The 26,715-nt window shown below is 42.0% G+C and overlaps 1 protein-coding gene across 4 annotated transcripts in view; it reads left to right on the top strand.

Moving 5' to 3' along the window:
• Positions 1-26,715, top strand: part of LOC141049008 (dihydroxyacetone phosphate acyltransferase-like) — a 414,268-nt gene that overhangs the window by 257,103 nt on the left and 130,450 nt on the right. For 3 of the 4 annotated variants that reach the window (XM_073545096.1, XM_073545098.1, XM_073545095.1), the window contains exon 10: positions 12,796-13,041. The exons of the other annotated variant lie outside the window; for it this stretch is intronic. In XM_073545096.1, the coding sequence (XP_073401197.1) occupies positions 12,796-13,041 (246 nt within the window). The remainder of the gene's footprint in view (positions 1-12,795; positions 13,042-26,715) is intronic. 4 annotated transcript variants of the gene reach the window in all.

The raw sequence follows: 26,715 nt of genomic DNA, 5'->3' as shown, positions 1-26,715 counted from the left end.
TAAAAAATGATATTACGCACACAATAATAACCCTGTAGATTTAAATATAAATACAAAAATGGTTCTTGCATGCAAAAGTAATAATAATAATTCCTGCCAGAGTCAGTGCACCATAGTAGATGACAAAGAACACATTGCTTGTTACTACTAGGTTTTGCAAAAAAGGCAATATTGCACATTGCCCGTGTGGCTGTGCAAAAAGTAGATGTAAATTAGGTGTAAATATAAAGAGGTATTGACATGCAAAATAATCACTGCAGGGTTCAACATGCCTCAGTAGACAAAGCCATTTTTTGTTACTGCTGAGTATCTGCAAAGGAAACAGTTTTGCACATTGCCCATGTGACTATTAGCGTCCTGAGTGTGCTAAAGGGTTAATGAGTAAAGTGTGCCAGGGAGCTGCACAGAGTATAATAAAATGCCTGCTATAAACCGGGGACTGGTTGTTAATACCTGAGTTAGAAGAATGTGCCGGATTCGGTGCAGCGTCCACCGGTAACAGCTGAGGGAATGCCGCAGGAGTCTCCCCCCACCTAATGAGCGCCATTTCGCTATGTAGCTTCTTCCAGGGGCTTCTTCCAGGGGCTCCTGAAGAAGCTACATAGCGAAACGGCACATTCTTCTAACTCAGGTATTAACCCCTTAGCCCCCAAGGGTGGTTTGCACGTTCATGACCGGGCCAATTTTTACAATTCTGGCCACTGTCCCTTTATGAGGTAATAACTCTGGAACGCTTCCATGGATCCTGGTGATTCTGAAATTGTTTTCTCGTGACATATTGTACTTCATGTTAGTGGTAAAATTTAATTCATATAACTTGCGTTTATTTGTGAAATTTTATGCCCTTAAATCACAGAGATACGTCACACAAAAAACTTAATAAGTAACATTTCCCACATGTTTTCTTTACATCAGCACAATTTTGGAACCCAAATTTTTTTTTTCTTAGGAAATTATAAGGATTAAAAGTTGACCAGCAATTTCTCATTTTTGCAACACCATTTTATTTTTACGGACCACATCACATTTGAAGCCACTTTGAGGGGTCTATATGATAGAAAATACCAAAAAGTGACACCAGTCTAAAAACTGCACCCCTTAGGTTGCTCAAAACCACATTCAAGAAGTTTATTAACCCTTCAGGTGCTTCACAGGAATTTTTTGAATATTTAAAAAAAAAATGAACATTTAACTTTTTTCACAAAAAAAATATTTCAGGTTCAATTTTTTTTATTTTACCAAGGGTAACAGGAGAAGCTGGACAGCAAAAGTTATTGTGCAGTTTGTCCTGAGTACGCTGATACCTGATATGTGGGGGGTAACCACTGTTTCGGCGCAAGGCAGAGCTCAGAAGGGAAGGAGCGCCGTTTGACTTTTTCAATTCAAAATTGGCTAGAACTCAGATCGGATGCCATGTCACGTTTGGAGAGCCCCTGATGTACCTAAACAGTTGAAACCTCCCACAAGTGACCCCATTTTGGAAACTAGAACCCCCAAGGAACGTATCTAGATATGTGGTGAGAACTTTGAACCAACAAGGGCTTCACAGAAGTTTATAACGTACAGCCGTACAATTAAAAAATCATATTTTTTCCACAAAAATGATCTTTTCACCCCCAATTTCTATTTTCCCAAGGGTAACAGGACCCTAAAAGTTATTGTGCAATTTGTCCCGAGTATGATGATACCCCATATGTGGGTGTAAACGACTATTTGGGCGCATGGCAGAGCTCAGAAGGGAAGCAGCACCATTTGACGTTTTTGGCTGGAATTGAGATCAGACACCATGTCGCGTTTGGAAAGCCCGTGATGTACCAAAACAGTGAAAACCCCACACAAATTACACAATTTTGGAAACTAGACCCCCTGAGGAACTTATCTAGATGTGTGCTGAGCACTTTGAACCCCCAGTGCTTCACAGAAGTTTATAACACCCGGGCGTGAAAATAAAAAAATCATATTTTTTCTACAAACATGATCTTTTAGTCACCAATTTTTTTATTTTCCCAAGGGTAACAGGAGAAATTGGACCCCAAAAGTTGTTGTCCAATTTGTCCTGAGTACACTGATACCCCATATGTGGGAGAAAACTACTGTATGGGCACACGTCTGGGCTCGGAAGGGAAGTAGTGACGTTTTGGAAAGCAGACTTTGACGGAATGGTCTGCGGGTGTCATGTTGCTTTTGGAGAGCCCCTGTTGTACCTAAACTATTGAAACTCCCCACAAGTGACCCCATTTTGGAAACTAGACCCCCACGGAACTTATCTAGATGTGTGGTGAGCACTTTGAACCCCCCCAAGTGCTTCACAGAAGTTTATAACGCCAGGGCGTGAAAATAAAAAAAACATTTTTTTCCACAAAAATGATATTTTTTCCCCCAATTTTTTATTTTTCTAAGGGTAACAGGAGAAATTGGACCCCAAAAGTTGTTTTGCAATTTGTCCTGAGTACGCTGATACCCTATATGTGGGGGTAAAACACTGTTTGGGCGCATGGCAGAGCTTGGATGGGAAGGAGCACCATTTGACTTTTTCAACGCAGAATTGGCTGGAATTGAGATCAGACGCCATGTTGCATTTGGAGAGCACCTGATGTGCCCAAACAGTGGAAACCCCCCAATTCTAAATCCAACCCTAACCCCAACACACCTCTAACCCTAATCTCAGCCCTAGTCTTAACCCTAGCCCTAGCACTAACCCTAACCCTAATGGGAAAATGGAAATAAATACATTTTTTTATTTTATCATTTTTCCCTAACTAAGGGGGTGATAACGGGTGGTTTGATTTACTATTTATGGCGGTTTTTATGTTTGGCAGCTGTCACACGCTGAAAGACGCTTTTTATTGTAAAAATAGTTTTTGCATCACCACATATTGAGAGCTATAATTTTTCCATATTTTGATCCACTGAGTCATGTGAGGTCTTATTTTTTGCGGGACGAGTTGACGCTTTTAATGGTATCATGTTCGGGCACGTGACATCTTTTGATCGCTTTTTATTCCGATTATTGGGATGCAGAATGAACAAAAACCAGCATTTCATGAATTTCTTTTGGGGGGTGCGTTTACTCCGTTCCGCATGCGGTAAAATTGATAAAGCCCTTTTATTCTTCGGGTCAGTGGTTACAGCGATATCTGATTTATGTAGTTTTTTAATGTTTTGGCGCTTTTATGCAATGAAAACAATTTTATATAAAAAATTATTATTTTTGCATCGCTTTATTTTGCGAGCTATAACTTTTTTATTTTTTCACTGATGACGCTGTGTTGTGGCTCTTTTTTTGTGGGACAAGATGACGTTTTCAGCGGTACCATGCATATTTATGTGCGTCTTTTTGGTCGCACGTTATTGCACTTTTTGTTCGGCGGTATGATAATAAATCATTTTTTGCTTCGTTTTTTATTTTTTAAGGGGTTCGCTAAAGGGGTTAACTAATGGGACAGTTTTATAGGGCGGGTCGTTACGGACGCGGCGATACCAAATATGTGTACTTTTATTGTTTTTTTTTTTATTTCCAAAAAATGTACTTAGTAGGGAATATTTTTTTTTTTTTATTTATTTAGCGATTTTTTAAAAATTATTTTTATACTTTTTTTTTTAACTTTATTACATTGTCCCAGGTGGGACATCACTGTCCAGTGACATATCACTGATTTGTCACATCACAGATCACTGTGACAGATCAGCGATCTGTCATAGGCACTGCACAAGGCTTCCTCCTTGCCTGCGCTTTGCAGGCATGAGGAAGCCAGCTCCTTGCAGGCCCCCGAAGGTCCCCGTCGCCATCTTGGATTAGGGGACCTGCAGGGAAAGAGCCCCCCGCAGCAGCGCTGCACATTGCGCTGCTGTGGGGGGCTCAGGGAAGCACAGAGGGAGCCCCCTCCCTGCCGATGATTTCCTTTAACCCTTGCTACACCGCGATCGTGTTTGATCGCGGTGTGCAAGGGGTTAACGTGTCGGGGCGGTCCTTGACCGCCCCTGACACATTGTGCCGGGTGTCAGCTGTGATAATCAGTTGACACCCGGCCGCGATCAGCGGCGCTGACCACGTGGGCGCCGCTGATCGCTGTGACATACTATCCCGTCCCTGGGAATAAAGTCCCAGGGCACATGGACGGGATAGTATGTCACATGACAGAAAGGGGTTAACAAAGGGGTTAACAACCAGTCCCCGGTTTATAGCAGGCACTTTATTTCTATTATATTCTGTGCAGCTCCCTGGTACACTTTACTCATTAACCCTTTAGCACACTCATGATGCTAATAGACACATGGGCAATGTGCAAAACTGTTTCCTTTGCAGATACTCAGCAGTAACAAACAATGGCTTTTGTCTACTGAGGCATGTTGAACCCTGCAGTGATTATTTTGCATGTCAATACCTCTTTATATTTACATCTAATTTACATCTACTTTTTCCACAGCCACACGGGCAATGTGCAATATTGCCTTTTTTGCAAAACCTAGTAGTGACAAGCAATATGTTCATTGTCATCTACTATGGTGCACTGACTCTGGCACAGTGGCGTAGCAACTGCTTGTGGCGCCCGGGGCGGTCGAAAAATTTGCCGCCCCTTTGGTCGTTGATAATTCGGAAGCATCCGAAGAGCCCACACTACACTCAAAGATCTAATTTTTAGTCGGCTACTAACTCTGCTATTATTTCTAAATTTCTAGACTTTCAACTTCTTGCAGTTCTCTATATATATGTATGTATTAGCTTGATGATGCTGGATGAAGACCTAATGGCTTTTTTTAATAATAATTTTTAATAATGTGACAGAAAAAAAAACAGAAAGTACAAATTATTTTGGCGGACAGGGGGCGGACACTGACAGCTTGGGGTCCCTGTGCAAGAAATGTGTCCGGGCCCCCCTCCTTTTTTGGCGTCAAAGCTACGTGTGTGTGTATATATATATATATATATATATATATATATAGATAGATAGATTATTGATATTATATAGCCACACACACACATACAGGTATATATTACATAGTCTCCTTTATTATGTATATTGCTGTCCCATACACAGTGCCTTCTCTTGTTATGTACAGTTCCATCCCTTACATATTGGATTATATAGAGCCCTGTTTTTTATTACATACCGTCCTGTCTTGTTAGCTGTATAATGCAATAATGGCTGATGGAGCATGGGAAAGCTTCCTTTCTAATGGAGGAGCTGATGGACTGGTCGTCTGGTCACCGGCTCCTCGATCAGCAGTCATTTTATATCTAACAAGAGAGGGGACCATGTAATAAAAGAGGGCGCTGTGAATAACAAAAATAACAAAAATACACTATGTAAGAGACAGCACTATACATAACAGCAGAGGAAGCTATATAAGGGACGGCACCATATATAACTAGAGAGGATGGTAGGTAATAAGGGGCGGTGTTATACATAATAAAAGAGGAAACTGTGTAACTAAGGATGGTGTTATACAGAATTAGTGAGTACACTATATACTAAGGGACTGTGTTAGACATAATAAACGATAATGTCTTCCTCCACCTCCCCCTGTTCCTAAGGCCATTATAAGTCCCCCTTCCTCCCATCCCAATCCCCCACACCCCTCATTGTCCTCCTCCCCTCGCATCCCATTATTGTCCTCTCCCCCACCTCCATCATTTTCTTCTCCACCACTATCTTTGCTTTCTCCCCCACCACTCCCATCATTGCCCATTCCACCACCTCCATCATTTCCTCCTCCTCCACCACCCCCATTTACTGCCCTTTCCACCACCACCATCATTGCATTCTCACCCACCACCCCATCATTGCCCTCTCGACCATCACCCCATCATTGTCTTCTCCCCATCACTGCCTTCTCCATCACCCCATCACTGTGCCTTCTCCCCATCACTCCCATCATTGCCTGCTCCATCACCCCATCACTCCCATCATTGTCTGCTCCATCACCCCATCATTGCCTGCTCCATCACCCCCATCATTGCCTGCTCCATCACCCCATCACTGCCTTCTCCATCACCCCATCACTGCCTGCTCCATCACCCCATCACTCCCATCATTGTCTGCTCCATCACCCCATCACTGCCTGCTCCGTCACTCCCATAATTGTCTGCTCCATCACCCCCATCATTGCCTGCTCCATCACCCCCATCATTGCCTGCTCCATCACCCCCATCACTCCCCTCATTGCCTGCTTCATCACCCCATCATTGCCTGCTCCATCACCCTATCACTGCCTTCTCCATCACCCCATCACAGCCTGCTCCATCACCCCCATCACTCCCCTCATTGCCTGCTCCATCACCCCATCACTGCCTGCTCCATCACCCCCATCATTGTCTGCTCCATCACTGCCTGCTCCATCACCCCCATCATTGTCTGCTCCATCACCCCATAATTGCCTGCTCCATCACCCCATCATTGTCTGCTCCATCACTCCCCTCATTGCCTGCTCCATCACCCCATCATTGCCTGCTCCATCACCCCATCATTGCCTGCTCCATCACCCCATCATTGCCTGCTCCATCACCCCCATCATTGCCTGCTCCATCACCCCCATCATTGCCTGCTCCATCACTGCCTGCTCCATCACCCCCATCATTGTCTGCTCCATCACTCCCCTCATTGCCTGCTCCATCACCCCATCATTGCCTGCTCCATCACCCCCATCATTGCCTGCTCCATCACCCCATCATTGCCTTCTAGACCATCACTCCCATCATTGCCTGCTCCATCATACACACAGACACACACACACACACAGACATACATACATACATACACACAAGACACCACCTCTCTCCTCTCACCTGTCCGCAGCATCGCCCGCGCTTCCTCCCTCACACAGCAGCGGCCGCTGAATGATGACGTCATTCAGCGGCGCTCCTCTGTGTGAAACAGGAAGCGCGGCCTCCGGGCAGGAAGCAGGACGGACCCTTGCCGCTCCGCTCCTGCTATTCACTCTTGCAGGCAGCGGAGCTGCCGTGATCGCATCGCTCCCTGCCCGCCGCTGCACTGCACTGCAGGGTGGAATTGCTGCTGCCGCGCCGCCCCCACACACATGCCGCCTGGGGCGGACCGCCCCCCCGCCCCCCCCCCACGCTACGCCAGTGCTCTGGCAGGAATTATTATTATTACTTTTGCATGCAAGAACCATTTTTGTATTTATATTTAAATCTACAGGATTATTATTGTGTGTGTAATATTATTTTTTACATCATTGTATACTGTTTTGCTGCAGCCTATCCCCCTTTTTTTTGGAGGCCTTTTGCCCTGTCTTTTTAACTTCTCCTTTTAATAATATTTAATAAAAAATTATTTTTAACAATCAATATTTTCTCTTATTTTCACTTTTTCCCACATGATATACCTTCTTGTGGAATATGTTGAGCTCATGGATATTTTGCCTTCTTCTGAATCAACATGTTGGGTTTTAACCCCTTCATGACCCAGCCTATTTTGACCTTAATGACCTGGCCATTTTTTGCAATTCTGACCAGTGTCCCTTTATGAGGTAATAACTCTAGAACACTTCAACTGATCCTAGCAATTCTGAAATTGTTTTTTCTTGACATATTGGGCTTCATGTTAGTGGTAAATTTACGTCGATAATTTTTGTGCTTATATGTGAAAAAAATGGCATTTTTTTAAATTACTGAGAAGTTTAACACGCAGAGCCGTGAAAATAAAAAATATTTTTTTTTCTGAAAAAATGATTTTTTTAGCCCACAATTCTTTGTTTTCACAAGGGTAACAGGAGAAATTGGACCCCAAAAGTTGTTGTACAATTTGTCCTGAATACGCTGGTACCCCATATGTGGGGGTGGACCACTGTTTGGGCACATGTCGGTGCTCGGAAGGGAAGTAGTGACGTTTTAAAATGATGGAATGGTCTGCGGGCATCATGTTACGTTTGCAGAGCCCCTGATGCGCCTAAACAGTGGAAACTCCCCACAAGTGACCCCATTTTGGAAACTAGACCCCCAATGAGCTTATCTAGATGTGTAATGAGCACTTTTAACCCCTAAGTGCTTCACAGAAGTTTATAATGGAGAGCCGTTAAAATTATTATTATTTATTTATATAGCACCATTGATTCCATGGTGCTGTACATCAGAAGGGGTTACATACAAATTACAGATATCACTTACAGTAAACAAACTAACAATGACAGACTGATACAGAGGAGAGAGAGGACCCTGCCCTAATGGGCTTACATGCTACTGGATGGTGGGGAAGGAGACAGTAGGTTGGTGGGTTGCAGCAGTTCCGGTGTCGGTTGAGGTGATATCACCGGTAGTGGTGAGAGAGAAAGAGGTAGCAGGGTCATTGCAGGCTGTAGGCTTTCTTGAAGAGGTGGGTTTTCAGATTCCGTCTAAAGGATTCAAATGTGGTTGATAGTTGGACTTGTTGGGGCAAAGAATTCCAGAGAATAGGGGCAATTCGGGAGAAACCTTGGAGGCGGTTGGGTGAGGAGCGAATAAGTGTGGAGGAGAGAAGGAGGTCTTGGGAGGACCGGAGATTACGTGAGGGAAAGTATCGGGAGATTAGTTCAGAGACATATGGACACAGGTTATTGATGGCCTTGTAGGTCAATATTAGTAATTTGAACTGGATACGCTGAGGGAATGGGAGCCAGTGAAGAGATTTGCGGAGGGGAGAAGCGGAGGAGTAGCGAGGAGAGAGATGAATTAGTTGGGCAGCAGAGTTAAGAATGGACTGGAGAGGTGCGAGGGTGTTGGCAGGGAGACCACAGAAAAGGATGTTGCAGTAGTCGAGGCAGGAGATGATGATGGCATGCACAAGCATTTTAGTAGATTGAGGGTTGAGGAAAGGACGGATTCTGGAAATATTTTTGAGCTGGAGGCTACAGGAGGTAGGAAGAGCTTGGATGTGCGGTTTGAAGGACATGGCAGAGTCAAAGGTTACTCCAAGGCAGTGACATGTAAATCAACAGCCGCGGAGACACCATCACATGTTTCTCAACGCAAGCAATGACTAGCCAGGTCTTTCACCGGGAAGGAACAACCACGAGAAGGGCAGTCTCCAATGAAGAAAACCACCTATGCCAAAACATGGTATCCATCCACAGACAGCTGTTTCAGGGTATTGCCCCTCATCAGTGTGGAGTAGGAAACTGGCTAGTAGGAGCAATGCCTAGTAAAAAGACTGCGAAAATGAGGATGAGTGACCTCATGGAGATCAACATCCGACACTGTGGAGACACCATCACATGTTTCTCAACGCAGTGATTCTAGAGCAATGCCCCCATCCCTTATGGGAAATATGCAAAAACATGTAAATCAACAGCCGCGGAGACACCATCACATGTTTCTCAACGCAAGCAATGATTAGCCAGGTCTTTCACCCGGAAGGAACAACCACGGGAAGGGCAGTCTCCAATGAAGGAAACCACCTATGCCAAAACATGGTATCCATCCACAGACAGCTGTTTCAGGGTATTGCCCCTCATCAGTGTGGAGTAGGAAACTGGCTAGTAGGAGCAATGCCTAGTAAAAAGACTGCGAAAATGAGGATGAGTGACCTCATGGAGATCAACATCCGACACTGCGGAGACACCATCACATGTTTCTCAACGCAGTGATTCTAGAGCAATGCCCCCATCCCTTATGGGAAATATGCAAAAACATGCAAAATCACTGCGTTGAGAAACATGTGATGGTGTCTCCGCAGTGTCGGATGTTGATCTCCATGAGGTCACTCATCCTCATTTTCGCACTCCAAGGCAGTGGACTTCCGGTACTGGGGAAAGTGTGATGTCATTAATTGTTATAGCTAGGTCAGGTAAGGAAGATCTGTGAGATGGAGGAAAGATGATGAGTTCAGATTTGTCCACATTGAGCTTGAGGAAGCGAGAGGAGAAGAAGGAGGATTTGACTGATAGACACTCTGGGATTCTGGACAGCAGAGAGGTGACATCTGGGCCAGAGAGGTAGATCTGAGTGTCATCAGCATAAAGGTGGTACTGGAATCCATGGGACTTTATGAGTTGTCCCAAACCAAGTGTATAGATTGAGAAGAGTAGAGGTCCTAAAACAGAGCCTTGGGGGACTCCAACAGAGAGAGGGTGGGATGAGGAGGTGGTGTGGGAGTGGGAGACGCTGAATGTGCAGTTGGAAAGGTATGAGGAGGTGCAGGATAGGGCAAGGCCTTTGATGCCGAAGGAGGAGAGGATCTGTAGTAGGAGGTAGTGGTCAACTGTGTCAAATGCGGAGGACAGGTCTAGAAGCAGGAGTATAGAGTATTGTCCATTTGATTTGGCTGTAAGTAGGTCATTAGTAATTTTGGTCAGGGCTGTCTCAGTGGAGTGATAGGGGCGGAAACCAGATTGTAGATTGTCAAAGAGCAAGTTAGATGATAGGTGGGAGGAAAGTTCAGCGTGGACGTGCTGTTCCAGGAGTTTGGAAGCGAATGGGAGCAACGATATTAGGCGATAGCTGGACATAGCGGTTGTGTCAAGGGTTGGCTTTTTAAGGATAGGCGTGATTGTGGCATGTTTGAAAGCAGAAGGGAAGGTATCGGACGTTAGTGATAAGTTGAAGAGGTGGGTTAGGGATGGGCTAAGTTTGGTGGTGAGTTTGGAGAGGAGGTGGGATGTGATGGGTCGAGTGCACAGGTTATGAGGTGCGATTTGGAGAAGAGGCGATTAAGCTCCCCTTCAATGATGTTGGAGAGTGAGGTTATGGGGTTTGGGCAATGGTCTGGTATACAAAGGGGTTGTGGTGTTTGAGTGATGAAGACTTGCCTTGTTTGGTCAATTTTATTTTTGAAGTGTGTGGCAAAGTCCTCGGCAGAGATGAGGGAGGTTGGAGGAGGCAGTGGTGGGCGGAGGAGGGAGTTAAAAGTTTTGAATAACTGTTTGGGGTTGTAAGATAGGGAAGATACGAGGGTTATGAAGTAGGCCTGTTTAGCAGAGGTGAGGGCAGATTTAAAATCGAGTGTTGCCTGTTTGAATGTGGTGAAGTCATCTTGCAAATTTGTTTTCTTCCAGCGCCGCTCTGCAATCCTGGACACTTGCCGGGGCTTTTTAGTGGTGTTATTGTGCCAGGGTTGTCTGCTGATACGTCTCATTCTGCCATGAGCGAGAGGGGCAACCGCGTCAATAGCTGATGCGAGAGTGGCATTGTAGAAAGCAGTGGCACCGTCTGTGTCATGGAGTGAGGATATGGATGCCAGTGGCAGAATAGAGTCAGATAGCGTGTGGGTGTCTAGTTGTGCAAGGTTTCTGTGGGGGTGCGCGTGTTGCTGGACATGGGTGCCAGGTGAGGAGGGCAGGGATGAGAAAGTGAGTAGATGGTGGTCAGATAGAGGGAGAGGGGAGGTGGTGAAGTTGGAAAGAGAGCAGAGACGGTGAAGACCAGGTCTAATGTGTGTCCGTCAGTGTGGGTGGCTGAGGAGGACCACTGAGTAAGTCCAAAGGATGAAGTAAGGGACAGGAGTTTTGAGGCTGCTGACTGAAGGGTATCAGTGGGGATGTTGACGTCACCCATGATGATAGTGGGGGTGTCAGTTGGGTTAATCCCAACCCTAACCATAACCCTAACCACAAGCCTAACCCTAATCCAAACCCTAACCCCAACACACCCCTAAGCCTAATCTTAACCATAACCCTAACCCTAATTCCAGCCCTATTTCAAACTCTTACCCTAATTCCAATCTCAACCCTAATTCTAACCCTGACCCTGATTCTAACGTTAAATCTAATTCTAACCCTAATAGAAGAATAAAAATAATTTTTTTTTTAATTTTATTATTTGTCCCTACCTATGGTGGTGATAAGGGGGGGGATTTACTATTTTTTTATTTTGATCACTGTGATAGGATCTATCACAGTGATCAAAATGAATGAATGGAATCTGCCTTTTGGCTGATTCGATGGGTGCACTGCGCATGCGCCCGCCATTTTGGAAGATGGCGGCGCCCATGATCTGGGACAGCGGGACACCGGGAGCCACAGCGGGACTCGGAGGGTACGGGGGGAGGGGGGGTGATCGTAAGGCAAGGGGAAGCGGAGGGAAGGGGAGGGGGAGCAGATGATGACGGCGACAGCAGATTGCCCCGTCAGTTGGTGGGGGGGTTAGATCGGTGTCTCCAGCCATGCCCGATGCTATTTCAGCATCGGGCATGGCTGGATTGTAATATTTCATCAAATTTCATTGATGAAATATTACTTTTGCTCTGATTGGCTGTTGAAACAGCCAATCAGAGCGATCGTAGCCACGGGGGGGGGCAAAGCCACCCTCCCTGGGGTGAAGCACAAAGCCTCCTGTATCTGTGAGTCGGGTGACCATTCAGTGATCCCGGTCATCCAACCCACAGGGGGGCTATCAATTCATGACGCCACATAGGCGTCATGGGTCGGATTGGCACCGACTTTCATGATGCCTACGTGGCGTCAAAGTTTGGGAAGGGGTTAAATTAAACTCTTCTTTGAACCTTAAAACCTATGAAGCAATGAATATTGAACTCACCTTTCACTCAGGTTACAAATTGAGCATAGTTCATACATACACACAATCCACACCTCACACCCTATGTACACAATTTGGAACTTGTGTACATGAGTTGTTCTGCTATCTACTGTACATTGGGAGACTAGGAGCAACAGCTGAGTAGGAAAGAATGCCAAGGAACCTTGATCCCACTCTTCTCTGAATCAGCCGGGGTCACAGATGTCTAAATCCCATCAATCACAATGTTTTGATATACTGTAACATTCAATTCTGAAAATACCTCTTTCATGTTTTTATGGCTGCACTCTATTACATTATTATCTGTTTCTCTGTCTGTAAACCAGGTAACAAATCTATTGATGATGTTGTTCATTCCAGTGTAACTCTGCATTCAAACATTATGACTATTGTGGACAGACACATTGTTTTACTGGAGCACAATGTCACAGGAGCCATTACTGAAGAGTTGGTCACCAATCAAGCTCACACTTTTCTGACTGGTGCCTCTTACAGAAACAAAATGGTTAATGTTTTTATACGCTCTGCACTTGTGGTGTTGGCGTGTAAAATGGCACAAAGTTTCGAGAAAGGTAAAAACAATTTCAGTCCATTCAAATATAAATGGTAACTTTTTGCCTGTTATTACTTTTTATATTGGTTTCCTAAGAACCAAAATCTTGTTCTTATTAGTTATCACCACAAGTTTATTGTATCTTTAACCCCCTCGCGCACCCTGCTGGTCATGTGCACCGTGGTGAAGTGTTACTGCACCATGAAGTAGCTATGCCCCTGCCATATGCAGTGCAAGCTGGCTGTTACATACAGATTGCAGCTATATTCAATCCCAGCTGTTGAACTCTTCATACATTGGGTACAAAAAGTATTCAGACCCCTTTAAATTTTTCACTCTTTGTTTCATTGCAGCCATTTGGTAAATTCAAAAAAGTTCATTTTTTTCTCATTAATGGACACTCTGCATCCCATCTTGACTGAAAAAAAACCAAATATAGACATTTTTGCAAATTTATTAAAAAAGAAAAACTGAAATATCACATGGTCATAAATATTCAGACCCTTTGCTCAGTATTGAGTAGAAGCACCCTTTTGAGCTAGTACAGCCATGTGTCTTCTTGGGAATGATGCAACAAGTTTTTCACACCTGGATTTGGGGATCCTCTGCCATTCTTCCTTGCAGATCCTCTCCAGTTCCATCAGGTTGGATGGTGAACGTTGGTGGACAGTTATTTTCAGGTCTCTCCAGAGATAATCAATTAAGTTTAGGTCGGGGCTCTGGCTGGGCCAATCAAGAATGTTCAATCAAGTTGTTCTGAAGCCACTCCTTTGTTATTTTAGGAATGTGCTTAGGGTCATTGTCTTGTTGCAAGTTGATCCTTTGGCCAAGTCTGAGGTTCAGAGCACTCTGGACAAGGTTTTCATCCAGGATATCTCTGTACTTGGCCGCATTCATATTTCCTTCAATTGTAACCAGTTGTCCTGTCTCTGCAGCTGAAAAACACCCCCATAGCATGATGCTGCGACCACCATGTTTCACTGTTGGGATAGTATTGGGCAGGTGATGAGCAGTGCCTGGTTTTCTCCACACATACCGCTTAGAATTATCACCAAAAAGTTCTATCTTCATTTAATCAGACCAGAGAATCTTATTTCTCATAGTCTGTGAGTCCTTCATGTGTTTTTTAGCAAACTCTATGCTCGCTTTCATATGTCTTGCACTGAGGAGAGGCTTCTGTTGGGCCACAGTGCCATAAAGGCCCAACTGGTGGAGAGCTGCAGTGATAGTTGACTTTGTGGAACTTTCCCCCCATCTCCTAACTGCATCTGTGGAGCTCAGCCACAGTGATCTTGGGATTCTTCTTTACCTCTCTCACCAAGGCTCTTCTCCTACGATTGCTCAGTTTGGCTGGAAAGCCAGGTCTAGAAAGACTTCTGGTGGTCCCAAACTTCTTCCATTTAAGGATTATGGAGGCCATTGTGCTGATAGGAACATTGAGTACTGCAGAAATTCTTTTGTAACCTTGGCCAGATCCGTGCCTTGCCACAATTCTGTCTCTGAGCTCCTTGGCCAGTTCATTTGACCTCATGATTCTCATTTGGTCTGACATTCACTGTGAGCTGTGAGGTCTTATACAGACTGGTGTGTGCCTTTACAAATCAAGTCCTATCACTTTAATTAAACACAGCTGGACTCCACTGAAGGAGTAGAACCATCTCAAGGAGGATAACAAGGAAATGGACAGCATGTGACTTAAATATGAGTGTCCGAGCAAAGGGTCTGCATACTTATGACCATGCGATATTTTAGTTTTTCTTTTTTAATAAATTTGCAAAAAAATTCTACCTTTGTTTTTTTTCCATTCAAGATGGGGTGCAGAGTGTACATTAATGAGAAAAAAAATGAATTTTTTTGAATTTACCAAATGGCTGCAATGAAAAGAGTGAAAAATTTAAAGGGGTCTGAATACTTTCCGTACCCACTGTATGTCACAGTCTCGCTGACTACATCTACAGTCATGGCCAAAAGTATTGACACCCCTGCAATTCTGTCAGATAATATTCAGTTTCTTCCTGAACATGATTGCAAACACAAATTCTTTGGTATTATTATCTTCATTTAATTTGTCTTAAATGAAAAAACACAAAAGAGAATGAAGCAAAAAGCAAAACATTGATCATTTCACACAAAACTCCAAAAATGGGCCGGACAAAAGTATTGGCACCCTCAGCCTAATACTTGATTGCACAACCTTTAGCCAAAATAACTGCGACCAACCGCTTCCGGTAACCATCAATGAGTTTCTTACAATGCTCTGCTGGAATTTTAGACCATTCTTCTTTGGCAAACTACTCCAGGTCCCTGATATTTGAAGGGTGCCTTCTCCAAACTGCCATTTTTAGATCTCTCCACAGGTGTTCTATGGGATTCAGGTCTGGACTCATTGCTGGCCACCTTAGAAGTCTCCAGTGCTTTCTCTCAAACCATTTTCTAGTGCTTTTTGAAATGTGTTTTGGGTTATTGTCCTGCTGGAAGACCCATGACCTCTGAGGTAGACCCAGCTTTCTCACACTGGGCTCTAAATTATGCTGCAAAATTTGTTGGTAGTCTTCTGACTTCATAATGTCATGCACACGGTCAAGCAGTCCAGTGCCAGAGGCAGCAAGGCAACCCCAAAACATCAGGGAACCTCCGCCATGTTTGACTGTAGGGACCGTGTACTTTTCTTTGAATGCCTCTTTTTTCTCCTGTAAACTCTATGTTGATGCTTTTGCCCTAAAAGCTCTACTTTTGTCTCATCTGACCAGAGAACATTCTTCCAAAATGTTTTAGGCTTTTTCAGGTAAGTTTTGGCAAACTCCAGCCTGGCTTTTTTATGTCTCGGGGTAAGAAGTGGAGTCTTCCTGTGTCTCCTACCATACAGTCCCTTTTCATTCAGATGCCGACGGATAGTACGGGTTGACACCGTTGTACCCTTGGACTGCAGGGCAGCTTGAACTTGTTTGGCTGTTAGTGGAGGTTCTTTATCCAACATCCGCACAATCTTGCGTTGAAATCTCTTGTCAATTTTTCTTTTCCGGCCACATCTAGGGAGGTTAGCCACAGTGCCATGGGCTTTAAACTTCTTGATGACACTGCGCACGGTAGACACAGGAACATTCAGGTCTTTGGAGATGGACTTGTAGCCTTGAGATTGCTCATGCTTCCTCACAATTTGGTTTCTCAAGTCCTCAGACAGTTCTTTGGTCTTCTTTCTTTTCTCCATGCTCAATTTGGTACACACAAGGACACAGGACAGAGGTTGAGTCAACTTTAATCCATGTTAACTGGCTGCAAGTGTGATTTAGTTATTGCCAACACCTGTTAGGTGCCACAGGTAAGTTATAGGTGCTGTTAATTACACAAATTAGAGAAGCATCACATGATTTTTCGAACAGTGCCAATACTTTTGTCCACCCTCTTTGTTACGTTTGGTGTGGAATTATATCCAATTTGGCTTTAGGACAATTCTTTTTGTGTTTTTTCATTTAAGACAAATTAAATGAAGATAATAATACCAAAGAATTTGTGTTTGCAATCATTTTCAGGAAGAAACTGAGTATTATCTGACAGAATTGCAGGGATGTCAATACTTTTGGCCATGACTGTATAAGGCCACGTGCACACATTGAGTGTTTGGTTATTCTTTTACCTCAGTATTTATAAGCCAAAACTAAGAGTGGGTGGATGAATACAGACGTGGTGACGTGTTTCCACAGTGTGTCCGTAAAGTCATGGTGCACTTTTTACCAGTCACTGGAAAGCAACAAAAAACGATAGAAATGTGAAATCTGCTCCAACTAAAAGAAAAACTCTCCCAGTTTCATACCTATTCAGTGCAGTTTGATGTGGGCTCCATTTGTTGCCCTACACACATCCAAACGATAGTGAAGTTCTTGTCACACACGGGTAAGGACGTCTGGTGTAACCGAGTGAATAATGTCTGTGATTCTCTGTTTTAAAACACTGCTATTCTGTTCGTTTCCACTATACACTTGTACTGCTCCGGTCATTTTTGACCGGACCTATTAAAGTGCTGTTTTAGCTACTTAAAAAAAAAATTTTGAATACCTGTTGCATTATTATACTGTATGTGAACATGGTTGGTCATTATAAAAAAAAATACGTAAAAAACTCAATTTTTTTATTTATTTTGTGTTTATAAAGTTTACAAGGGCTTATTGAATTCTGCACAGAAATTACAAATTTGAGCTTAACTTACTAACTAAAACAACTACTACTACTATAACAACTATAACTAACTATAACTAAAATTAACTATAGTATAAAATGCGTGCAAAGATTTTGAAAAAAATAGTAAAAATAATAAAAAAAAAATTTTAAAAAATCATTTTTTTCAGAAAATCTTCACATAATTCTATTGTTTACATTCAGGACAACAATAAAACGCAAGTTTATAAGCCTCATACCTGTATAGATTTGCATTCAAGGCTCAGATGTCTCCAGATCTTCTCTCCAACAAAACTGAGACTGAAATGGCTGGCTGAACTGCTTACTTACTGATAAGATAAGAAAAGAGACACCAGACACCACCCCCTGGAATGCTGAGATAGCAGAGAAGAAAACAAACATTTGGCAGACATGACTCATTAGCTTTTCAGGTCTGCTTTGCACAGAGAACCAACACAAGGAAAATAAAAAAAAACTCTTTTCTTTTACAATATGCAATGGTGACAACTGAATTTATTTATTTTTAGAGGAAAAGCATGGTAAATAGCATACAGAGAAAAAAATTGCACAGAACTGTACTGAAAGCCAATGCGTATGGTTTGTACTGAAAGCATGTGTAAATCTGCACCTAAAGCAACTGTTTACTTCATAAACAATAGTAGATGCAGTAAGTAGTCTCAAAATAAATTATAACTCATTTGTTTTACTCAAAAAAATGGCTGAAATTAGCATAAAATGCTATTCGGTCATTTTTTACCTGGAACAGTACAAGTGTAAAAAAAAATGTGGTGCAAATACTAAACAAAAAAAAAAAAAGTACCCTTAGAAAGAACCCCTGCCTAATCTGACAGGATTTCTCTCGTTGCATAATTAAAAGACATTGACTTTTTTTGGAATCTCCTCTTGTCTGTTTTAGACCCTTTGAAAGTCCCAGGGTGTCCTAATTTAGCTATATTCCCCTGCTTTGTGCGAGGCTGCGGGAGCTATAACTGCTGCGGAGGGATCTCTTTCATCTCAACGTCCTATCTCAAGTATGCCATTTTCCTGTCATAACAGATCTGTGAGGCAGAAGGACACAAAATAGTCTGTGATTTGTGCCTATTTCTCTGTTACCTCCGCTCCCCACCGCTCCTGTGCGGCTCCACTGGGGTGATCTGCCTTTGTTCAGCGGTGCCGTGTATCAGCTGCCGACTCCCCTGTTGCATATTTTATGAGCAGGGACTGACATCACTGAGCCCTGTGTGAAGACTAGCCGCCTGTCACGGCTGCATTTAAAGTCACAGGGAGCGCGTCTATATCGGCGCGCAGTTAATAAAGGATTTTACTGTATGCATCATACAATATTAAAAGTGCCATCTGATTCTGTGGTGTATCTCATTCCTCACGGTCCATTTTATAAAAAGATATAGGAAGACACAAGAATTTTCTATATTTTTAATGTTTATTCAGTATAAACATCACCAATAATATCCATTCTCTCTAATATAATCCCTGCAGGGCAGGATTCTAAAAAGAGCACAAGATGAGTCGCAAGGCTACTCCAGTGTCCAAATCAACAAAAGTGTCTAATATGACTCCTCAAAAAGCACAAAAATTTCAGGATTCGTACAATCCTCACTTTAAAGATCAAGTGGCTATCGTTAACCCATTTAAAGCCAGATCTCATAAAGAGGTCATGGATACATCTCTCATCAAAAAGGAAAAATCCTGGTAAAACTTCTGTAAAATTCATATCGCCAGCCGACGCTTCAAGTCCTGAGTCTGGAGATAATTCACCAAACTTTTCGCCGGAAAGGTCAAAATTTAAGATGGATAACACCAATCCTTCTTCTTCCCAAAATCTGGATGTTATATCCATACACTCTTACATGGATACTCTCGCCCAGAAAATCACGTCCAGTATGTCTCAATCATTTGAAAACCAAAATAAAATTTTACAGTCCACCTTGGATAAATTTAGCAGCAGGTTAGACAACCACGAAAAATGGCTAACTGTAGTGGAAGAACACACTGATGATTTATCAAAAGACACCCATGACCTCAAATCTGAATTTCACAGACTTAAAATTAAAGTTGCGGATATAGATGACAGGAACAGATGAAACAACTTGAAAATAAGAGGAATACAAGAATCTATCTCACCAGATAAACTAGAAGACTTCGTCAAGATAATTTTCAAAAAATTACTACCGGCACTTACAGACCAGGATCTCATCATAGATAGGATCCACAGACTTCCCAAACCACGGAATATCGATAAAGATCTACTTAGAGATACCATCTTAAGGGTGCACTTCTTCAAGATCAAGGAAAAAATTCAAAAATCGGTTAAAGATCTAGGAGGTTTGCCAGAACCCTATGCTCACCTTCAGGTGTTCACGGATCTTTCAAAGGAAACGATTGAAGGAAGAAAGTCTTTTAAGCCAGTCACCTCCACCTTGAGGGAAAATAATATCCCCTATAAATGGGGCATTCCACTTAAACTTTTGGTATTCTACAAAGGAAAGACGACCATCCTCTTCTTGCCTAAGGAAGGAAGAGATTTCCTGTCCTACTGCAGGATACCCGATCGCCATAGAAACTCTAACTCTCAAGAACCAGGCCCTCTTCAGAGACGGTATGATCCAACGGAAAGACCCTGCCTAGATATTTTCTCTCCTTGTTAAAAGGCCTCTCTACACTTTTTGATTATTTGTTCAGTGTATTACTCTACTTATTATTCTTCTTTCCACAGGTTTTATTACTTTTCTACTTCTTTATGGACTCATATATCACATGAGATTGTTTTCCTTCTAGGAACAGTGCAGTTATGATTGACAGCTAAAGGATGCCTCTAATGGGATCCTTACACAAACTTTCCCCAATAAGGAATTAGAGCCTACCGGCTAGGCTCCTTCTGAAGGACAATTTTGTTCTTACTGTTTTGTGTTTTTCTGTTTTCGGTTTTAAACAGGTCTTCAGTTTTAGTTTTTTTTTTTTTGTCAACTAAGTTCTTCAAAGGTAGGGGCCCTCTGGTTTCCTTAGTTCATCTTCCCCACTTCATACGGTCCTTGCCTCTCTTGTAACATGAAAATAAAAGTTGTGTCTTATAATGTCAGTGGGCTAAATAGCCCTTGGAAGAGATTTTCCATTGGTAAAGAAATTAACGGGTTACATCTTGAGATTGTATGCCTCCAAGAAACTAAGTTCAAAAAAGACAACCACCCATCTATAAATCTCAAAAATTTCCCATTTGTATTTGAGTCTTGCGGCCCATGAAAGAAAGCTGGGGTTTTATCCCTGATTGGTAATTCAATTTCCTTTGAATTTCTCTCTGAAGTCAAGGACTTAAAAGGTCACTATCATATTCTCCTATGCAAATTGAACAGCCACACCATCACAATAGTTACTACTTATGCTCCCACCATCAGACAACTTAGTTTCCTAAATAAGCTAATGAAAAAAATCGACACCTTAAGGCCCTTTTACATTTAGCGATGCACCAGTGATCCGACCAGCGATCTGACCCGGTCAGGATCGCTGGTGCATCGCTGAATGGTCGCTAGTGAGCTGCCACACAGGCAGACCTCACAGCGATGCAGCAGCGACACAGCACACGATACTCACCATTCACACACAGCGATCCTGACGTCCTCCCGCCCACCTCCACGCGTCACTCGTCATCACAGCAGGAAGCCCCAGCAGGAAGCTGATGACGAGAAATGGAGACGGACATTCTCGCGCGATCAGCGATGGACAGCGGGGGAGTCGGTCGGAGGTAAATATCACACATAGCGATATCGCTAGCGATATCGCTATAACGTCACAAAATCGGTGACTTTAAAGCGATATCGCTAGCGATATCGCTATGTGTAAAACCCCCTTTACGCTCAGGAACTCTACTTTTATTACGTGACTTTAATATGGTGCCAGATAATACACTGGACTCCACCTCTCCCAGCAGACACAGATCGCAATCCTTGAACAGCTGGATTTATAATCACAAGCTATTCAACTCATTCCGCTGTTTGAACACCACATCTAGAGAATTTACTCATTTTTCTGATGGCCATCAGTCGGCCTCTAGAATAGACTTGATACTCACAGATGTCTTCTCCTTGCCAAGGTTCTCTTCCATCTCCATACTTAATAAATCTATTTCAGATCATTCTCCGGTAACTGCAGAATTAACAATAGGGCCTCCAACTCACCCCCAATTCATGTGGAAATTCAACTTCTCTTTGCTTCATAAGCCCTCCACCAAATCTGAAATCAGCTCAGCCTTACAGAATTATTTTAGTGAAAACGACTCCGTCCTCCTAAATCCATTTTCCTGTTGGAACGCTCACAAGGTGATATTGAGGGGAGTTTTGAACCAAATTTCCTCCAGACAAAAAAAAGTTAACAGAGATAAAATCCTTACCCTACAACAGTCAATTAAATCTAAAGAAGAGGAACTTTGTCGATTCTGTTTTTCCTCTAGCAAACAAGCTGTATTATCACAACTTACCAATCTTAGAATGCAATTAAGGAAACCCATATTCAATTTTTACGACTCAGCTATTAGATCGGCAAAATGCAAGCAATACTTATCTATAAATCGCCCTTCAAAATACATGTCAAACAGAATTAAGAATATACTGAAACAGAATAGAATTGACACTATAACTTCCTCTAATGGTACATCTCTGGTCCACCCTAAAGATATTGTAAAGGCTTTTGCCGATTATTACAAAAATCTGTATAATATTAATCAGGATAACCCTAATTTGCAGCCAACGACCTCAGAGATTGGATCATTCCTTTCCAGCATGAACCTTCCAAAACTCAACTCTGAAGACTTATCTTTTTTGTCTTCTTCCTTCACTGAACAAGAAGTCCTGGAAACTATAAAAAAACTTAAAACATTTAAATCACCCGTACCAGACGGGTTTAGTAATGATTATTTCAAGTCTTTTAGTAATTTATTGGCCCCTCACCTTGTAAAAGTATTTAATTCAGCTTTCCAATCAGGTCAATTTCCCAAAGAGATGCTGGAAGCGACCATTGTCGTAATCCCTAAACCAAATTCTGACACTAGCCAAGTTTTTAACTATAGACCTACAGTATATCCCTCATCAACACAGATGTAAAAATTTACGTAAAAATCTTGGCTATTAGACTAAATCAATTTCTCCCGACACTAATTTCCAATGATCAGATAGGCTTCATTAAAGGAAGACAATCCATAGATGGTACGAGAAGGCTCATTAACATAATTAAGCTCATTACCTCGAAAAACCTCAAAGCCACTGTTATCTCTCTTGATGCTGAGAAAGCGTTTGACCGCCATAATTGGTCTTATCTCGAAGGGACTCTCAAAAAATTTGGAATAAATTCTCGACTCATGGGAGGTATTATGGCTTTGTACTCCAGCCCTGGGGTGAGGGTATATTCCAACAATCATCTTTCCCCTACATTTAATATAGCTAATGGGACTAGACAGGGCTGCTCCTTGTCACCATTGCTTTTCGCATTGGCCATTGAACCTCTCGCCCAATTAATCAGGCATAGCACAAAGATCTCAGGAATTAAAACCTTGCATAGAGATTTTATAATAGCATTATATGCAGATGATATAATTCTTACCCTTATCGATCCAAGCAACTCTATCACTGCCTTACAAACTCTAATCCAGACTTTTCCCAACGTCTCTTATTTTAAAATAAATGACTCTAAATCCAAAATACTTGGCTTTAACCTAGGAATAGACCAAGGAAAAATTGAGGGCCTCTCGCCTTGGGGTTGGGCTACTGATGGGCTGACATACCTAGGACTAAAATTTGTCAAAAATATAATCTCTCTTATAAAATTAAACTTAGAGATTCTTACCAAAAAGCTTTGTAAAGAATTTTGTATATGTAGAGATGATGGACTCTCTTGGTGGGGAAAAATCATGATGGTTAAATCATACATCTTCCCAAAAATCCTATATCTACTTCGCTCTCTTCCTTTAAAAGTTCCCACTTCTTCTCTTAGAAATCTCCAAGCCTCATTGAATTCCTTTATATGGAATAACAAAAGACCCAGAATAGCAAAAAACATTCTCTACAGTCATAAATCTTATGGTGGAGCTGGTTCCCCAAATATCACGGCATATTACACTGCAAATTTAGTCAAACAAAGCGCATTCTGGTGGCCACATGATAAGACACCAGCTTGGCATGAACTAGAATTGTCTTTTAACAATTATAAACCTCTTCACCTACTAATTCTGAAACAACTCCTTCATAAAAAATTAATTGAAAACTCTCATCAAATTTTTTATGTTATTTCTGAAGCTTGGAAAAAATTTTCTGTTCCAAAAAGAGGCTCTAATAAAGAAGTCAGGTTAAAAAATTTGACCTTATCAGTTATTTTTCAAGCATCCAATCAGACTATTGACCCCGTTTGGTCTGCACTTGGTCTCAAAATACTCAAAGATTTATAAGATGGTGCTCTTTGTACACCTTATAACAAACTCAAGAATAGATTTCCATCTACTACTCCTGCTTTTCCTTTTCATCTTTCCTTCCCTCCCCTACACCTTCTTCCCCATTTATTAAAACTCCAATTAAACGTTTGGAAAACAAAATGATCACGTAGATTTGATATTGTCACATTCGTAATAACCCATACTGTAAAAAATTCATAATTTTTTCAGACGGTGAATGCCTCAGAAAAAGGAATTCAAGTGTTTGAGTTGCTTTTTATGTTTATCCTGCCTCACAAAAAATGTGATTCAAAAGTCACACACAGAATGGTGCCAATAAAAATTACAATTAGTTACACATAAAGCAATCTACAGAGAAAACTCCCATGAGACACAAAATACTAATCAAAAATCTTTATTTCAACAAAGTACTAAAAACAATTCAAAAGGAGATGTTTTACAGAATGAAAAACTGACAAGCAAGTAAATCTTATAGTTAACATGAAATGTTAGATATAGAAAATACATTGATCCATGTGGAATACAGACCCGTGCATGTAAAAACACATGTACAACTCCAATACTCAAAAAAAAATCTAATGTTTAATTGCAATAATATAATAATAATATAATAGTACCACCTAATGGTATTATAGAGCATATAGAGTAGTAATACAAGAGATATACACTGTATATGTGTCCACATACGTGCGTCGGTATATAAAAATATATAGTTTAAATGAATCCACATGTTAGGAAGTGCCAGTGCGCACATGAAAGAAAAACTATATAAGGTGCAAAATGCAAAAGGATTTGGGATATAAATATACGTAAAAAGTGCAAATGCATATAAAAGAGCGTAAAGAGTATACTCAGAAAAGGCACTCTTCCAACAGTAAGTAATAAAAATGCCTTAAAACATTCTCTCTGTAATTATTCTGGCATTTGGCAAATACAGTATAAACTCAAGTATAAGCCAACCCGAATATAAGCTGAGGCACCTAATTTTCCCACGGAAAACTGGGTAAGCTTATTGACTCAAGTATAAGCCGGGTATGCATTGTCCTCGCATCCCTGTCTTGCTTTGTGTGGCTCCCCGTCCTGTCCTGGTATGAGGGGCTCCCCCCGTCAGTGTCCTGGTATGCTTGGCTTCCCACCATCCCATCGTTGCACGCATGGGCTTCCCCCGTCCCGTCGTTGTATGCATGGCTCCCCCAGTCTCGTCGTATGTATGGCTCCCTCCATCCCGTCATTGTATGCATGGTTCCCCACTCCTGTCCTGGTATGCATGCTTGCTAGTACAAAAAAAAACATCCTATTCACCCTCCTCCAGCATGCCCTCGCAGCGTCTCACTGGTGCCGGTTTCCAGCAGCTCTTCCTGCTGAGCGATCACGTGGCACCACTCATTATGGTAATGAATATGAGCTCCACACCTATGCAAGTGGAGACGCGTAGCATATTCTTTACCTTAATGAGCGCTGCCACGTGATCACTCAGCACTGGAAGAGCTGCCGGCAAAAGGACCAACGCATACTGTATGTAGCGACGGCGTGGAGGAGGGTGAGTATGATGTCTTTTGGAAGTCGGTGTCTGCAGCAGTCACTATGCATGCTATTTAGCAGTGGCACAGGCTTTAGCCACACCTGCCGGCTCCTGCCACTGCTCCGCTGCTGCCCCTCCAATGTCAGCTTTCTGGACAATGACTCATGTATAAGCAGAGGGGGGCGTTTTCAGCACAAAAAATGTGCTGAAAAACTCAGCTTATACACGAGTATATACAGTATTAGTAATTATGCTAATCCTAATTGACCTAAAACGGGAAAGGTTTATTCTGATTTCATGTCAGATATTGGGAAAAACATGCATATGTGTCTTTTTATATAGTGTATGTAAACTTCTCATTTCATCTGTAAGAACATTTGTACACAAGCTAATAGAAGCAAAAGCTGTATGGTACAAATTGCTTAGCTGCAATAAATTAATGCTACACCACACTTCAGAGGTACTTTTTTTTTTAGAGTCCTCATCTCCCATTTTTTATAACGAGCAAAGGCAAAGCAGACAGCTGTGATCTGATAATAATAAGCAAGGAGGTCAATGTATATGGGACCCTACCCAGCCTGATAATATAAGCACACAGGTCCCTTCTTTACCTTGGCTGGTTATTAAAAATAGGGGGACCCCACATTATTATTTTTTAATTATTTATCTACTTAATAGGTTTAATAAGTCAAAATACCTAAGTCACATACTGTATCAAAGTCAAAGCATGCTTAGAACAAAACATTTGCAAGCTCACTCATTCACTTTTTCAGATGCTTATAAAGTTGCTTATAGCCTGCAACTCACTTCACTGCTTTCAAAGATAGAACGGGAGATCACAATTTTGTTTCCAAACACAAAGTATTAAAAGGTTTAATCAAACTTACCTGACTATCACATGTTCATTCAAAACTGGAACAAGCTGATCCTTATTCCACTAATGGCTCGCTCTCATGAGCATTGATTATCTCATATAAGAGAATTTGATTGATTATTTAAATGACTCTTGGCTCAAATTGTGATTAGAATTTGAGCCAAGTGTCAGTTCACTGTGATGTGATTTTCTTTGGAGAAGACTAAGAACTTAACTTCTCCAACTTCTCCATGGTCTGTGCCTGCGTAAATCAGACTGCCCTGAGAATTGGCATCTAAGTACAGTCAAATGTTTTACAAACACCCATAGACTTGTATGGGTGTGCGTGCTCTGATTTACGAAGCTACTTTACGACATGCTGCAAATATTTTCACAGACCAATTTGGTCTGCAGAAAGAAACACAGATCTGCACTGCCCCATAGTATAACAGTGGTCCGAGTGTTATCCAAAAAAACATGGAGTTACGTGCTCTTGTGAACAAGATCTTAAAGGATCAACAGTCCTAGACCATCTGTATGAGCATGTAGGTTTCAGGAAGTTGAACAAAATGATCCTTTGATATCTGCAATCCAATGTCTTTTTCCAGAGAAATTCATATTTTTCTAAATAATTAAATGAGCTGTTAAGATTTATGGGCCAGACTTAGATCTCCATGAAAATCTGACTCCAGAG

This window comes from Dendrobates tinctorius, unplaced genomic scaffold (assembly GCF_039654945.1).
Source record: "Dendrobates tinctorius isolate UK_male_01 unplaced genomic scaffold, ASM3965494v1 ptg000140l, whole genome shotgun sequence".
Classification (NCBI taxonomy): domain Eukaryota; kingdom Metazoa; phylum Chordata; class Amphibia; order Anura; family Dendrobatidae; genus Dendrobates; species Dendrobates tinctorius.
The sequence above is the reverse complement of the archived record's forward strand: the minus strand, read 5'-3'. Positions and strand labels throughout refer to the sequence as shown.